The sequence below is a fragment of the Anastrepha ludens genome, chromosome 6, assembly GCF_028408465.1.
Source record: "Anastrepha ludens isolate Willacy chromosome 6, idAnaLude1.1, whole genome shotgun sequence".
Classification (NCBI taxonomy): Eukaryota; Metazoa; Arthropoda; class Insecta; order Diptera; family Tephritidae; genus Anastrepha; species Anastrepha ludens.
Window position 1 is genome coordinate 24,324,641 of NC_071502.1, and position 15,314 is coordinate 24,339,954.

Consider the following 15,314-nt stretch of genomic DNA (forward strand, 5'->3'; position numbering starts at 1 on the left):
AAAATCGCAAAGAGATGCAATTTTTAGACATCATAAACCAGGCTCCCCCCTTAATAAATTTAAAAAAATCCTCATACAAATGTTGAACAGTTTAATCAAGTCGTTAATCTTTCATGCACAAGGTGGCGCAAAAATTAATCATATTTTTTTATTAATTAGACAAAATTATTTTGAGTGATTTTATTTTAAACTTTACGCGCTCCATTGCGTTCATAAGTGCCAAGTGTAGATAAGGTGAGTAATTTTGCGCCAGCTTGTGTGAGAGACAATTCTCGACATCGCACACAAAAAAAATTGTCAAAAACCAACGTTATTTTTGCAGGTCTATAAAATTGTGTTTCATTGCATGAGAACTTAATGACCTATAAAACCGAGATGTTTTTTTAATTAGATAAATTTTTTGCGAAAATGTGTCTTTGCTTTTACTGAGGTAGGCATGGTAAATGGTACATTTGTTAAGTGTTTGACCAAGCTTCCCTTCCAATTAAGAAGGGTCATTTGGCAATCTATGATAAATTTTATTCATCAAAACTGCATTCAAATTGGCAGTAAACACAAATAAACGGCCAAGTACTTTCTCAGTAAACTTGAATCTTAACTAGATGCGTAACATTTTGTTGGCGCTCCTCTTAATGTTGTTCCACAAGCTGGGCCTCTCAGTTTTAAGACGACTCCGATCGGCAAATGTTTTTTTATGAGAAGTTTTTTCATGGCAGAAATACACTCGAAGGTTTGCCATTGCCTGCCGAGGGGCGACCACTACTAGAAAAACTTTTTCTTCCATCTTAGTGTTTCATGCACGGAGATTCGAATTTACGCACTTCCCAATGGTAGTCACGCACCAACCCATTCGGCTACGGCGGCCGCATATTATGGCTCATTATACATATTTAAGTGGCCACGTTTTTTTTATCACAACAATTTCTCGCCATCCACTGTAAAATACGTTAGATTAGGCTTCAAGTATGCAATCACTTTTTAAACTTAACCTGTTGGTTTCGTTAATTTTGCATGAAATTTTAGTTGCAACGGCTTTTTAATCAGTCAAAATCTTAGTAGTGCGGGAAAAAGTGTGTGAAAAATTATATGTTCGCGACTATCTTTGTGAAAATTAAAAAAAACGGTGAGATAAGTTTATTTAATTGATATTCTGTAGCTAATGGCCAAATTTTTATTATTCCTCATTCAGTAATGTCCAGAAGGAAAAATTGCGCACCCAAGAAACGCGCCCTCATAAAAAAATTGATTGCTGATAGAAAAACTTATGTGGAAGTGCAAAATATTACTGATTGCTCACCAACAACGGTACGTAATGCCATCAAGTACAAACCAAGTGGCAAAAAGCGGGGAAGAAAGCGTGGAAGAAAGCTAGCAATGTCGGCAAGAGAACTTAAGTCTAGCGTCAGAGGTAGGTAGGTAATTGATTGGGTGGTTGTCGTAAAGACACACTTAGACCTTTCGCAGGTCCATTGTGATACCACTGGAGCTTATACTTACCTTACGTGTTCCTTTTCAAACCATCCGGTAACTTTAATAAACGATCTATCGTCAGATAGTCAAAGCAGTTTCCATTTGCGGCTGCTACTGAAATAAAAGATGCCTTAAAAGTGTCTTCGAGCGTTGAGACTGTTCGTCGGCGTTTGCGTGAGCACGACCTGGGTGCCCACAGTCCAAGAAAAGTACCAATGTTGACAAAAACGCATGTAGAAAAGAGACTTCGATTCGCCAAAAAACATATAAATTGCCCTTCGTCCAAATGTTATGGTCGGACGCGCCAATATGTAAGACGACCACCTAACACCGAATACGAGACAAAGTATACAACAAAAACAATAAAGCATGGTGGTTCTAGCATTATGGCTAGGCGTGGGACCCATTCATTGGGTTAAGGAAATGATGACTGGCGCGTCATATGTTGATATACTCAAGGGCATCATGCTGCCATATGCCAGAGACGAAATACCGCTTGTTTGGACGTTCCAGCAAGACAACGACCCCAAACACTTGTGCAAAGTTGTTAAAAGATGGTTTGAGGCGAGCCAGATCAACGTAATGAAATGGCCGCCACAGTCATCAGGCATAAACCCCATTGAAAATTTGTGGGTTGATGTCAAGGCAAGTCAACAACGCAAGCCAACATCTAATACGCAACTATGGGAAGCTGTAAAGAGCGCATGGGAGTCGATTTCGATTGAAAGATGCCAAAAACTTGATGACTCAATGCAACGCCGTTGTGCTACAATTCTAAAGAATAAGAGTCTTGCAACAAAATACTAATTTAAATACTAAACAAAACCCCATGTAAAAATAAAAATAAAATCACCATCATATAAAAGTTTTGTAAACATTTTTCTTACAATTTGTTACACTACTAAGTGTTTGACCGCTCAAAATTCGCTGCAGTTTTTCTAAATATAATTTTACCTCACTGAAATAACATAAACGTTGGATTTTCTTGGGATTTGTTTTGTTTGACATTTGGGCTATAAGAGAGAAAAAATCAAATTTTTTATAAAAGCAATTACAGCACTTTTCCAACCCATTCCATTTTACGTATGTGCATTACTAAGATTTTGACCGCAGCTGTATATGAAATAAGACGCGCGCGTCATAAAATAGTAGAAGCTACATTTTAAATAAACTTTAAACCAACTCACCCAAACTGTAGAAATATTTGATTTTTTTAAGTGTATTTAATGGTTTATTTTTATTTGTTCACATATCAAACTTCACTCTCTTTGTGATTTCTTCTCGTACAATTTCTTTTTTACATTTTTTGTTTTTTATTGAATGCAATATTCATCGCTTAATAATTGGTTCGCATTATTTAATGTAAAATGTCTAATTCGAAAATATGCATTAAAGCAAGAATTCGCATGTAAATATGTATGTGTGTCATGTTTATATTTATTTTTCATAGATGAATGTTTGTATATATGTATGTATGTGAATGTCTATATAAACCAAGAAACTAAGTAACTTTAATCATACGTTCGTAATTACAGTAAACCCTTAAAGTAAGCCAGCAAGCAGACATTGAGGGAAACAAAATTAAGCAAACATACATACATTGTGTTTAAGAGGCCGGAATGATGGAAGGTCTGATTAATTGGTTGATTATTGACTGACAGGACAATAGAAGTGCGAACGAACGAACGATAACCAACTTTTTTACTTTTTCTCAGTTTGCATAGTGCAGATTTTAGATTTTACCCCACTCTCACATTTCACTTGTTTGATTGAATATTATAAAGTACACTAAATATTTTACTGTGCACGACAACAAAACGACATCGGGCGACACACGACGCAACACAAGTACAGTAAACTTTTTTAATTTTTTTTGTTTTTGTTTTTTTGATTTAAATGTACCTACTGCAAACGCATGATTCAATAATAAAAGGTTTGCTCAGTAAGCAGCTTTCTCATTCCCTCTTGACAAATCGGCTCCCTTAGCAAGACACTGGGTTGCTAGCTCTAGAAATTTTGACTAAAAGTGGAGGAAAAGTAAAATTTGTAGAAATAACATTTCTTTTTCAAAATGGACTCCTTACGAGCAACAACTCGCTCAAGAGTTTTCATCGGTATTTTCAGGACTATGGTAGTATGACATGGAATACATATCGCTTTAGTCAGGACATGATAGAGTATTCAACGTAATCCAAGATCGATGAGTGGAGAATTTACAAAGCTTTATTTCTTGTGATGTGTTGATTTAGAAGAAATTCATGTTTTGCAAAGAGCTAGCATTTCCCAAAGAGTTAAGACAGTGAGAATAATTGGATAGTCCCGACGCAATCGATTACATTGCAGATCTCATTATAAAAATGTTGGCAGAACTTGTTTCCAATGAGCCCACCTTCCTATGGATGGATGAAGTGTCCAGAGGAGGTTTAGAAAAGCACAGTACCAGTATGAAAGAGCTTCTCATAAAAAGCATCTACCTGAATCGGCTTCCAATTGTGGAACGCGCGCTACAAATAGGAGGAGGATCTCGGCGAAACACCTAACAGAATTGTACGTGCCAATTATTTATTTATTTTTAACAAAATAGTTTCATATTGGCGAAACGTTGCGATTGGTTTTAAATTTAAAAATTAATTCACAAAATAAAATCTTGAATTATGTGAAATAATTTCTTGTTTTAATATTAGACTTGGCAATTTCCGCTAATCACTTCTATCTATACCATTATTTACATTCAAATATTAATTAAAATTTATTTTTTAAACCGTTCGCAGTTTGTTTCCATTTAAGTAACAAAATACTATTTTGCTACCATTTTTACCAAAAAGGATTTAATTTTTTCCTTTTTATGCACCTTCTTAAATACAACCTTTTGTAAGCGAGTGTCAAAATTCGAATGTCACTAGTGAGCAAACCTTTAATAATTGAATCATGCTGCAAACGTACAAATGAATGTATTTTTTATGCGTCTCAATGTACATCTATTTCCTCTTCTTTTTTTTTGTTTGTAATGTTTATCCACTTATGTATGTATGTATGTATAAAATCTTAGCTTCACTTTTTTGCATAATAATTAGAATGTATTCGTTACTCATATTTATAGCGTATTTTATAATATATGTTTTTTATGTGTCTAGTTGTAGTAGTTCAATAATTGATAATCAATTGGTTTTTATAGCATTAAAATATTTCATGTTTGTTGTATATATCTAATTGTATGCATGTAATTTTGGTTTTTGGTATTCTTGAAAGCCCATTTAACTCTTTTGGTTTTTGTTTTTTTTTTTTCATTTGTTAAATTCTAATAGCGTTAATGCGTATACAGCACAAAATTCACTGGTATGCGCTAAAAAGTCTAAGTAATTTTTTGCGCGTATATAATAAAAAATGGGAACAGGAATATACAAACAACTCCAAAACACTATCAGTTGCTGCAGCTTAAGTGAAAACTAGTTTTGACGTATTTTATTTTGTTATTAGTTTGTTCAGCATATTCGCCATATTTACTCCAATTTTGATTTTTTGTTTTTGTTATACTTCTATACTGTAATAATTATTGAATCAATTCAATTGTTTTAAAAAGACTTTATTTGGTTTTTGATGATCTATTTGCGTGCAGTTGTTCTGTATGTATGTATGTATTTTTAGATTCGTTTCATTTCTTATAATTTAAGAATATAATGAAATGTCAGCTCCTCTTTAACTAACATATTACTTTTTAAATTGATTTAAAATAAAAGTACTCAACAAAATAGTAAATACAAATAGAATAGGCATTAGAAATGACGAGCAAATTATCTTTAGTTATTAGTTCTTGTTTTTTTTATATATTAGAAAAAATCATTACATCAGCCGCAGCTGAGAAGTGTTACTTAACAGCAGCCGCTGCTAGCCGACCCAGCCTGATTACCAGCACCCGGCAGTGAGGGATTTGTGGGGGAATGCTGTTGTCCTATCTTAATGCCATTTGCCTGCAAATGCCAAATTTTATATTAACCATCTCTATTGGTATTTTTTAGCACTCACCTCATTGTTTATATCGAAAACACCTTCCTGGATTTTCTCGTAAATCTCTTTTGCCGTATTGATGAACGCTTCCTCGACATTAGCAGCAGTTCGAGCTGAAGTCTCCATGAAGACAAGCCCATGTTCGCGTGCAAAGGCTTCACCCTCCTCTTTTTTCACCTCACGCCGCGAGTCCAGATCACTTAAAACAAAAAATATATGTAAGTGCATGAATTAATACATTTTAAACGAAACTGCGGTTTGTTAATCGAAAGATCAAGCGAATATGTAACAGAATATTGACAAATTGAGTTCAAGACAAAAATATACAATAGACGCAAATATAGAATGTTGTTGTTGTTGTTAATGTAACAACATAAACAATCCACATACATGTACTGGGAATACTGCTGAAGTGCCAGGCCTTGGCCGGATATAAATCCAGGGCGTTCCGGTTACGTAGAACCGACTGTCGTGGGAACGTCGGTCACCATTGTAAAGAATTAGTGGTGTAGTGACTTTTTTTTGTGCTATTATTTAAATTACGGTTTAAAAATCCTCAAATTTCCAGGGTATTCCATTTCATTATTATTTTATTTTAACACCAAACTGTACTTTCCTCACATTACTTGTCTGCCCGTTATTACGCTAGCTTGCACTAACTGTACTCCTGTCCGTTATAACGGCAGCTCCTTTTTAGTCTTATGGAAGCGTATTTTCAAAACGCCGGCCGCTTCGCGACTGGTGTAGTGACTAAAGCTGCAATTACTGGTGCCGTACCTTAGCCATAAGCGTAACCATAGCAATCAGCTATTCTGCTCAAACATACGGGCATCACTGTAAACGATAATAGCTGCAGCAGCATAACAACACAACCGTATATATCTATTGAGAGACTCCAATGCACCTTATCCTGGAATGTTGGAAAAGGTGAAAACATTTTGGCCAACTGCAGCCAGAAGAAAGGCACGCACGCTCAATTCAACCCAGGCTTAACAAGGGAGTTGGGTCTAGATGAGGTACTGTGATGTGCTTTCTACGTAAAAAACCAAAAGATCGAAATGCAAGCCTCATAAAGCATCTAATCTAATCGCATGTATCTATTGAATTTTGATTTTTGCTCGTAACCGCAAGCAACTGTGGAATACCTTACATTTGTTTTGATATTAACAATAAAAAAATGCAAATGAGGTCATAAATTCACTTGAATATCACTTCTCTTATGACTACGGCACCACTAATTGCAGTTTAACATATATACTTTTAAAGAAAATAATAGCTTTGGGGTATTGTGATCAGTTTTGATTTTTCTTTTTAATTTTCATTCACTTTTTGTAATACTTTGCCACAAAAACATAATCACATAAATCAAAGTGTCAAACTTTGTAGAAGATTTTTAAAAGTTCGACCAATTTTTATAAAAATTTCAAACTTTTTAAGCAGAATTAAAACAAATAAGCGCGTGTAGCGTAGTACACATAATAGAAGTGAAACTTTCAAGGCAAACAAAGAAAGACGGAGAGGCCCGATAGAGAATGAGAGAGAGAGAGAGAAAGAATATATATTTAAAAAAATTCACAACATTTGCACAGAATACAAATAGACAAAATTTACAAAAAACGGAGAAGGGTCGACCGGTGTAGGTAAACGCCGGACACAAACCGTGGCAACAACGCGCACTACTCCGAGCGTTTATCACCCGCACAAACGCAGAGATTCCAGGACCGCAGCAACGACACAAATTACCGCAAGGCAATACCAATAAATCCGACGCCAGAATGGATAGCACTTTGTGGTACGCACAAGCACTAGCCAGGAAACGGAAATAAGCGCCAAAAAGTAGGTACCAAAAATAACGCCAAAAAAATTGGGACCAAAAAACGCCCCAAACAGTAGGCACCAAGGAAATATAACGCCAAAAAGTAGGCACCAAAAATATATTTCCTACAAGTTTGCACCAACTAACAAGCGCCAAGAAGTAGGCAGTGTTATTTCTCACTAGAAATTTGCAACCACAAGGAAAAACTCAAGAAAAATAGCCTAAAGTGTATCTAAGATATATAGAAGGTATAGCCCTCTCTCTCCTTTTCCTCTACGTTATATCTTTTTTCTCTCTCGCGAAACGAAAATGCCCAAAACGTTGCATGGCTTTGAAATTTTACTCTTAATTCTCGCTCATCCATCGACGCCTAAGAAATTTCACTTCAAAAATTGTTAGGTAACAGAACTGCAATCAAACTATAATACATATATTAAATTTTAGTATAATAAGCGCCGTAGCGGAATCTCAGTGCATGAAGCAACCAAATAATAGAAAAAGTTTCTTCTAATAGCGGTCGCCCCTCGGCAGGCAATGGCAAACCTTCGAGTGTATATCTGCCATGAAAAAACTCCTCATAAAAAACCATTTGCCGTTCGGAGTCGGCTTAAAACTGTAGGCCCTCCATTTGTGGAACGGCATCAAGACACACCACAAATAGGATGAGGAGCTCGGCCAAACATCTAACAGAATTGTACGCGCCAATTAATTTTGATTTATTTATAATTATTTTATAATAAAGTGTAAGTTTCAAGTGGCTTAAAAATCTCGTTAATTTTTGATCATTCTTCCCCTGACGGCGGATTCGTTACATAAAATTACTATAATAAATTAAGGCATTTACAAATGTCTATCCTGTTTAATAGACGACGGTGTGACAAAGCGAAAATTAAAAGAGTTAAACGGTTTCAAAGATAGCAATATTACCATTCCCATGGCAGACGGTTCTACACTGCCGGAATGACTCGGATTTTTCCCGACCAAGGGCTGCCGCCCCAGTAAACTAGTCCTGTCTAGTGTACCGTACCCCTCATAGCAATATTATCAGATTTTCGTACGCAATAGTAATGTTAATACAACTTCCTAAACTTGATCCCGATAAACTCGAAAAATTGTTATTACTTCGAACTTTCAATACCTATGTATACATCCATAATCCATAATTAGGTTAAATTTGATTTTACCAACCTTTTGTTACCGATTAACATTATAACCATATTTGAGTTTGAATGTTGACGGGCATCTTCCAGCCATGTAGTTAAATGATTGAAAGTCTCACGGCGTGTAATGTCGTATACCAACAAAGCGCCGGCTGCACCGCGATAATATGAGCGTGTAATTGATCTGCAATTATAGAGAGCAAAGTATAAACTCTCAGAACAATAACAAATTTATGTACTTTGTAATTTTTACCTGAACGCTTCCTGGCCAGCTGTATCCCAGATTTGTAGTTTGATTTGCTTGCCATCAATTGTGATCATGCGCGCTCCAAACTCCACGCCGATCGTCAAATCATGCACAGGCTGGAATCGTTTGTCGGTGAATTGAAGCAGAAGGCAAGATTTTCCTACACCTGAATATAAGCGGAAGTACTATATTTTTTGTTTTGCCTTAAAACGACCTTTACACATTAGTCATTAGTCATTTTACAATTTGCATAGAATACAAATAAATAATTGCTTTGATTACCCTCATCCAGAGTGGTGTACATACACATTCGCTCATATACTCTACACTAGTAAAATGTATAGTAACATATGTATGTATAACACCCTTCGAAACAGCTGTTTAGCTTCGCAAATTTGTATACCCTAAATTACATCAGGTACAATGTATCGACACATGTATTTTCTTGAAAGCTATACGTTTTCTTCCACAGGATATTAAGAAGGGCTAATACCAATTACGTTATTATCATATTTAATGCTATAAACGAATTACTGAATAACCCCAGATAGTACATTTTCAACCCACTTCCCTTTTCCTGCATCACTTAGTAACCCTTAAACGTGTCTACTGTCCGCAAATATACAATTGCGCATACGTAGTTACTACACTACAGCAACGCCCGAACAATGCGAAAATATCGATTTTCCAAGCACTTCTTTCAAGGTATTGTCCTATGCTGTCGTCATCATACAGTCATCGCTAGCTACCAACAGCTGCAACTGTTCTAGCACTAACAACATTGATAACACTTGAAAATGCAATTAGCTGCCCCTTTAGTTTCACAATCCCAAAGTTGTATTATATGTTACTGCTCAGTCAAACGAAACGTGAATGTGTATATTGCAAAAGCATTGCACAATTTGGAGTTTCATATTTTGCAGTCATACATATGTTTGCACACAGAAATTTCCAAGTCATATTTTCTCGCTTCTTTGTGTACTCCGTAATCTGTTTTTACTTGCACCGTTTGCAGACTTACCAGTATCCCCAATGATAATATATTTAAACAAATATGCGTACGACATTTTATTTTTTTGTTCTTGCTTTTTCTTGTTTGTAAATATCACAAAAACTAGTTATTTTACTTAATTTTCTTCAATTAAAACGCAATTTGTGTTGAGTCGAAGTCGTAGTCGTCTTCTCGCTTTTTCTTTGCCTTGTCAATTTTCTTGTCAGGTTGTTTTTATTTGTCAGGTTGCCACATGATAGATTTTACTGACGTATTAACGACACTACGTACATACAATCGCAGTCATTATTATATCTCTTTAACGTAATGCCAAGGCTTGTGTATATTTTTTGCCCTGCAAAAACCAGATCATAGTTAAGGTATATAAAGTAATAATGATTCAATAAAAGTCCACAAATCCACAATTCCGGTAATTATAATAAATTTGTTTTGATGTAATTAAAGTCAAAGAAACAAATTAAATGTTTATACATCTAAACAAAAACTACTTACAACAAGCCGAATCCGATGTATGATGAAAATGTAATAGTTATTTACAAAAATACTGTAAATGGCTATCGTCTCAAGCACTCGTAAAAGTCATGCACAATCCAGAAATATAACATAGTCAAAGTTGAATATACCAACCTATAATTCTTTGTACTAAGGGATATGAGAAGAGCGGTTTATTTGCAACATAGGTGAGTAAAAACTGAGATTGTGTTAGTCATACTCGAAAAAATCAACCCGGCCAAGATCCATGTTACTTGGTTTTGTGAATACATCTAAAATGTGCGGAGACAATTGTGCTGTCAATGACCCCATGACGTAGCAGCCAAATTTACTTTCAAAATTTTGCTTCGGATGGCAAAATCTTGTAATCTTGATTTTCTTAATAAATGTAGTAAACTGAACGAGGTGATCTTCAAAGCGTTCCGACTTCAGTTAGACAATACTAATTGCTTATTGGTTAAGCATATTTTCATCCTTTTATGCAATTCGCTTTGGTAAGGCTTGATTGAAATATTAATATTGAAGTCTCTTATTTTCTATTTCATTTTTAACATATTTTTGAACAGAGGTTAGTTTTGCGACAACTTAGTAATTGATTTCAGTAATAGAACCCAATACCCTTTATGCCAATTTCACTATCGTGGATGTTATACGTGTAATTGGGTTCAAGCACGTTAGAAGGTGACCGTGTGTTTTAAAACGAATTTCGGAAAAAAGTAAGTTACGTTCCTTTCTTAGTTATCTCCTTCTGTGAGCAGTTCTTTGTTAATTTACATTTTTGATGGTAGCTTATTTGCTTTTTAGAAGTGACGTTTACTACTGTTTATGTGTATACCCATACGAAAAATGAAGAATAATTCAGTCCAATATTACGTAGTCCTCGACAATAACAAATACATCTCCTCGAGAAAGTGCGATCATTGCTTGGAAATAACTCTCTTATATTTTCGCTGTATTTGATCAAGGGTGGGCGGGGAAACGATATTGCATCGTCAAAATATCAGCTACTATAGGAAAGTAATTCTTTATATGAGAGTCGGAACAGAATTATTGATATACCCAATAATAGCAAAAAAGAAAAACTGTACGTATTTTAAACTAAAATTAACAACTTGAGAGGAATTTTTAGAAAGCCACGTACGAGTATAAAGTCACGTAATTATAATATGTCCGCATACTTCCGTTTTTAAACGTTTTTGTTCAGTGAAATACAACCCTGTCAATATATATGACGTACAACAACTCTGCATGAATGAATGAAGGAGTTGTCAAAAATTTTCACAAAACGAAAAACCAGTGGAAAGAAGAGTGTGAGAAACTACAGATTTTTCGTATGAAATACCTGTTTTAATTCGCTAAATTTCATACCAAAATTATAGGGTCGAAAAATTCAATAAGCTTGTATTAATTAATATAATAAAATTTTAATAGCGGTGACACAAAATTGATTAACACGCCCATCAGAGGAAGAGGAGCACTTCACTTGATCTTTCTTTTTCTTAAAAGGGAAGAGTCAGAGGAAACATGAAGATGGCGGACAGCACGACGATTCTGCGAAGAAACAGACCAGGAACAAAAGCGAAGGTAAGTATGGAGAGAAAAGTGTCCAGTGTCATGACAATAAGTGTAACAGAATATTTATTCGATGTCTGGTGTTTAAATAAAATATCAAATAGCAGCTCGAGCTATAACTCGTAGAGCCATAAGCGTAGCATATTGAGGTATTTTAATTAGATTTCATTTCTAGGATTTCTGTCGCTGGGCCGATGAGCCTCTGGAAGAAATGGACAGCACCTTGGCTGTACAACAATACATTCAACAACTGATCAAACGTGATCCATCTAATGTGGAATTGATTCTAACAATGCCAGAAGCTCAAGACGAAGGCGTCTGGAAATATGAACATCTAAGGTGAGAACAAATGGGGAAAAGATTTTTTATTCGAAGAGAAATTAAATTTATTTAATTTCATTTTTTTCGTGTTTGATATTTTATCTATAGACAATTTTGTATGGAGCTAAATGGGCTTGCTGTGCGTCTACAAAAGCAATGTTCGCCTACAACATGCACACAAATGACAGCCACCGATCAGTGGATATTCCTGTGTGCTGCACACAAAACCCCAAAAGAATGCCCCGCCATTGATTATACACGCCACACGCTGGATGGTGCTGCATGTCTCTTGAATAGCAATAAATACTTTCCAAGCAGGTAAACAAATTAGAATCAAATTAAAGAAATTTTCATATGATTTTATATAAAATGAAAACTAAAATATTTAAAATTTTCGCAATTATTCAATAAATATAATTAACCCTTTTGCACCATTCGATGGAATAATTCCCGAGCAAAAACTATCTCTAATCACCAAGAATGCAATAGCCCGCGCATACAAAACCCCTCACTTATCACCAAGAACGGAATAATCCGCAATAAATTATTTGTTTTTAAACTCTTGTAACATTTTTTTTTGCATTAGATCAGTAAATATTTTGCCGACGCAAGTTATTTTGATTACATCGCGCATTTCGAGCGGTGATGCAAAAGGGTTAATACATTCATGCATTTAAAACACCTATAAACTAATTTAATCTTCTAATATCGCCATTTGTTGTAAAACCATAAGTTATGATATTATTTTCCTAAATTTAAACTTTAATTAATATATATTTGAAATTTGGGCATGCATATTCAATTCAATCAATATTCTGCTGTTTAGTTTTTTAATGCCCTAATTTGATTGCCATTTTTTAGCCCTCAATTTGTTCGTTTTGAGCGAACGCTTTATGAAAAATAAATTGCATAAAAAATGATTGGTTCCATAATTTTATATAGTATTTATTGATTCAATTTCTCCAGTTGCTGTATTGATTTCCTGAATATACTAATCTTTCTTCCTTACCTTTGATAGGGTTTCAATCAAGGAGTCATCAGTAACTAAGCTGGGTTCGGTGTGCCGTCGTGTTTACCGAATATTTTCCCATGCGTATTTTCATCACCGGCGAATATTCGACGAATTTGAGGCTGAAACGTATTTATGTCATCGCTTTACGCATTTCGTTACAAAATACAATCTTATGTCTAAGGAGAATCTCATTGTACCAATCAATGAAGAAGAAAACGCAACGCCTGGCGAGAGTGAAGCTTAGAGCTTACAAATTCAAAGTGTGGCAAATTGTGTGAGAATGTGAATGTGGCATACAAAAGAAGCATCCAAAAACACAGATTGAAGAGGCAAAGCAGCACATTATAGAAAAACACACATAACAGCAACAACAAAACAATAATAACTAGGAAAAATCATGAATAGAAAGCAAGTCATTAAAACATTATAATCACTAAAACCTATAAAGAAAACAAAAAATAAGATACGAAATTATTGATTGAGGAGAAAATCGAAGAAATAATGTATTAAAAGCAAGAAAAAAACTCAACTAGAAAGTAGTTCTTTTTGCGAAGCATATTTGGTATGGAAAGCAAACAAACAAAGAAATTCACGCAAAATCAAGTAGAATGTGGAAGGACGGCGTTGTGGGCAGTCCTAATTGTAGGACAAATGCAAATCATATTTATGTTATATAGTCCATATATATATAGTTTGACAAGCGTTCAATACATTTTCGAATTGTCATGCGTGCGAGCAGATATTTTAAATTGAAAATATAGAGAGCAAATGTCTAAATACATACCCAAAATGCATAAATAATGGAATACTAAGGGAAAGTGGAATAAAATCAGATTAACAAAGAATTAGCAAAGCCCCTAAAACTGCTATAAACGGGCAGCTTAATTATAAAAGTATGTATGCTTCTGATAAAATTCCTTTAGCTCGACAGGCAACAGACGGTCAATACATACTCACATCCACATACACTCATATTAACTCGCTTATATCTATCTAATTGAGATTGTTGTAGCAGACAATTTACATTGGAGCAGCATTGGCATTATTAACTAGCATAAACATTAACATTAATTTTAGTGCTGAACTGAGTGCTGTTCAGTTTAGTGCACCCGGTAAAAGTAGCGCATGTTTGTACTCAAATATAATATTTATTTTTAAAAACTGTGTAATGCACTGTGTAGAGAGAAAAATGTCGAATATTTAAAATCAACAATACAAAATACTAAATTTATTTATTTTTTGTTTATATGTATTAACGAAAATACTGCGTTCGTTTTTTGATTGAAGCAATGTGACATTGTCTTGATGCTTAATTGTGCTCAATGAGGAAAGTATTAAAAGTAAAATGATTTTTGAATTTATTTCGAAAAAAATACGGGCATAAATATAAATTTTTTTGGGGTAAACATAAAGAAAATCAACTGCATTCAACCTCAAGTTCTGAAACACCAATAAACTAAAGCTCTTAAGCGCTTGCTACATGCCACACAATCATTAGTTAAGACGCCAAATAATCAACACATTTGCAGCTAAACCTGCCCATCAACCGTTTCTACCTAAATTCTCATTGAAGAACATATTACTTTCCTTTTTAATTTGTAGTAGTTTTACTTTCTGAAAGAAATATATGCAAACCTTTACCTAAAAAATAATTATAAAAAATTAAGAAAACAGTAAATGAGTAAAATTTGTAATATTCCAATATTAAACAGAGGGTACACCAATAAAAAATTAACAACAGTTAAAAACAAAAAAGCATAATGAACAAAATAAGCAAGTATTTATAGTCTCCAGTTTTGAATATTTGACAAGAACAAGAAAGAACATAAGCAAAATGACAACCATCAAACAATATATAAAAAGCGAAGTAAGAAAATTAATAAACAATAACAAAAATGAATAAAATATTAAAGCAAACTGTAATGAACATAAAAACAATGAAATAAACAAAAACACGTATAGAAATGTTGAGTTTAAATGGCTACACAAATAAGTGCGACTAGCGTCACAATCAAGGCGAATCTATTAAAGGTGGTATCGTTAAATCAGCTGATGTCCATGTGGCTGTCAGCCCAGAATGAAACAAGACAATATCATTCTTTGTTTTCTACTTTGCCAATACATTTCTTTGACAATCAAACGTACAAAATATTGTTGTTGGTCTAATGCCACCACCTTTAATGAATGCGCCTTGGGTACAATATGTA

General features: G+C 34.4%; 2 protein-coding genes across 2 annotated transcripts; one reads left to right on the plus strand and one right to left on the minus strand.

Annotated features, from left to right (window-relative positions):
- Positions 1-4,709: 4,709 nt before the first annotated feature.
- On the minus strand, positions 4,710-9,914 carry LOC128865945 (ras-related protein Rab-2A). The gene is made up of 5 exons (XM_054106382.1): positions 9,720-9,914; positions 8,705-8,864; positions 8,480-8,635; positions 5,494-5,674; positions 4,710-5,438 (listed from the first exon to the last, which is right to left on the minus strand). The coding sequence occupies exons 1-5, from the start codon at positions 9,763-9,765 to the stop codon at positions 5,340-5,342; spliced, it is 642 nt and encodes a 213-aa protein (XP_053962357.1). The 5' UTR covers positions 9,766-9,914; the 3' UTR covers positions 4,710-5,339.
- A 1,557-nt stretch (positions 9,915-11,471) lies between these two features.
- On the plus strand, positions 11,472-14,564 carry LOC128867484 (MOB kinase activator-like 4). The gene is made up of 4 exons (XM_054108712.1): positions 11,472-11,786; positions 11,950-12,113; positions 12,204-12,413; positions 13,114-14,564. The coding sequence occupies exons 1-4, from the start codon at positions 11,727-11,729 to the stop codon at positions 13,349-13,351; spliced, it is 672 nt and encodes a 223-aa protein (XP_053964687.1). The 5' UTR covers positions 11,472-11,726; the 3' UTR covers positions 13,352-14,564.
- Positions 14,565-15,314: the final 750 nt, after the last annotated feature.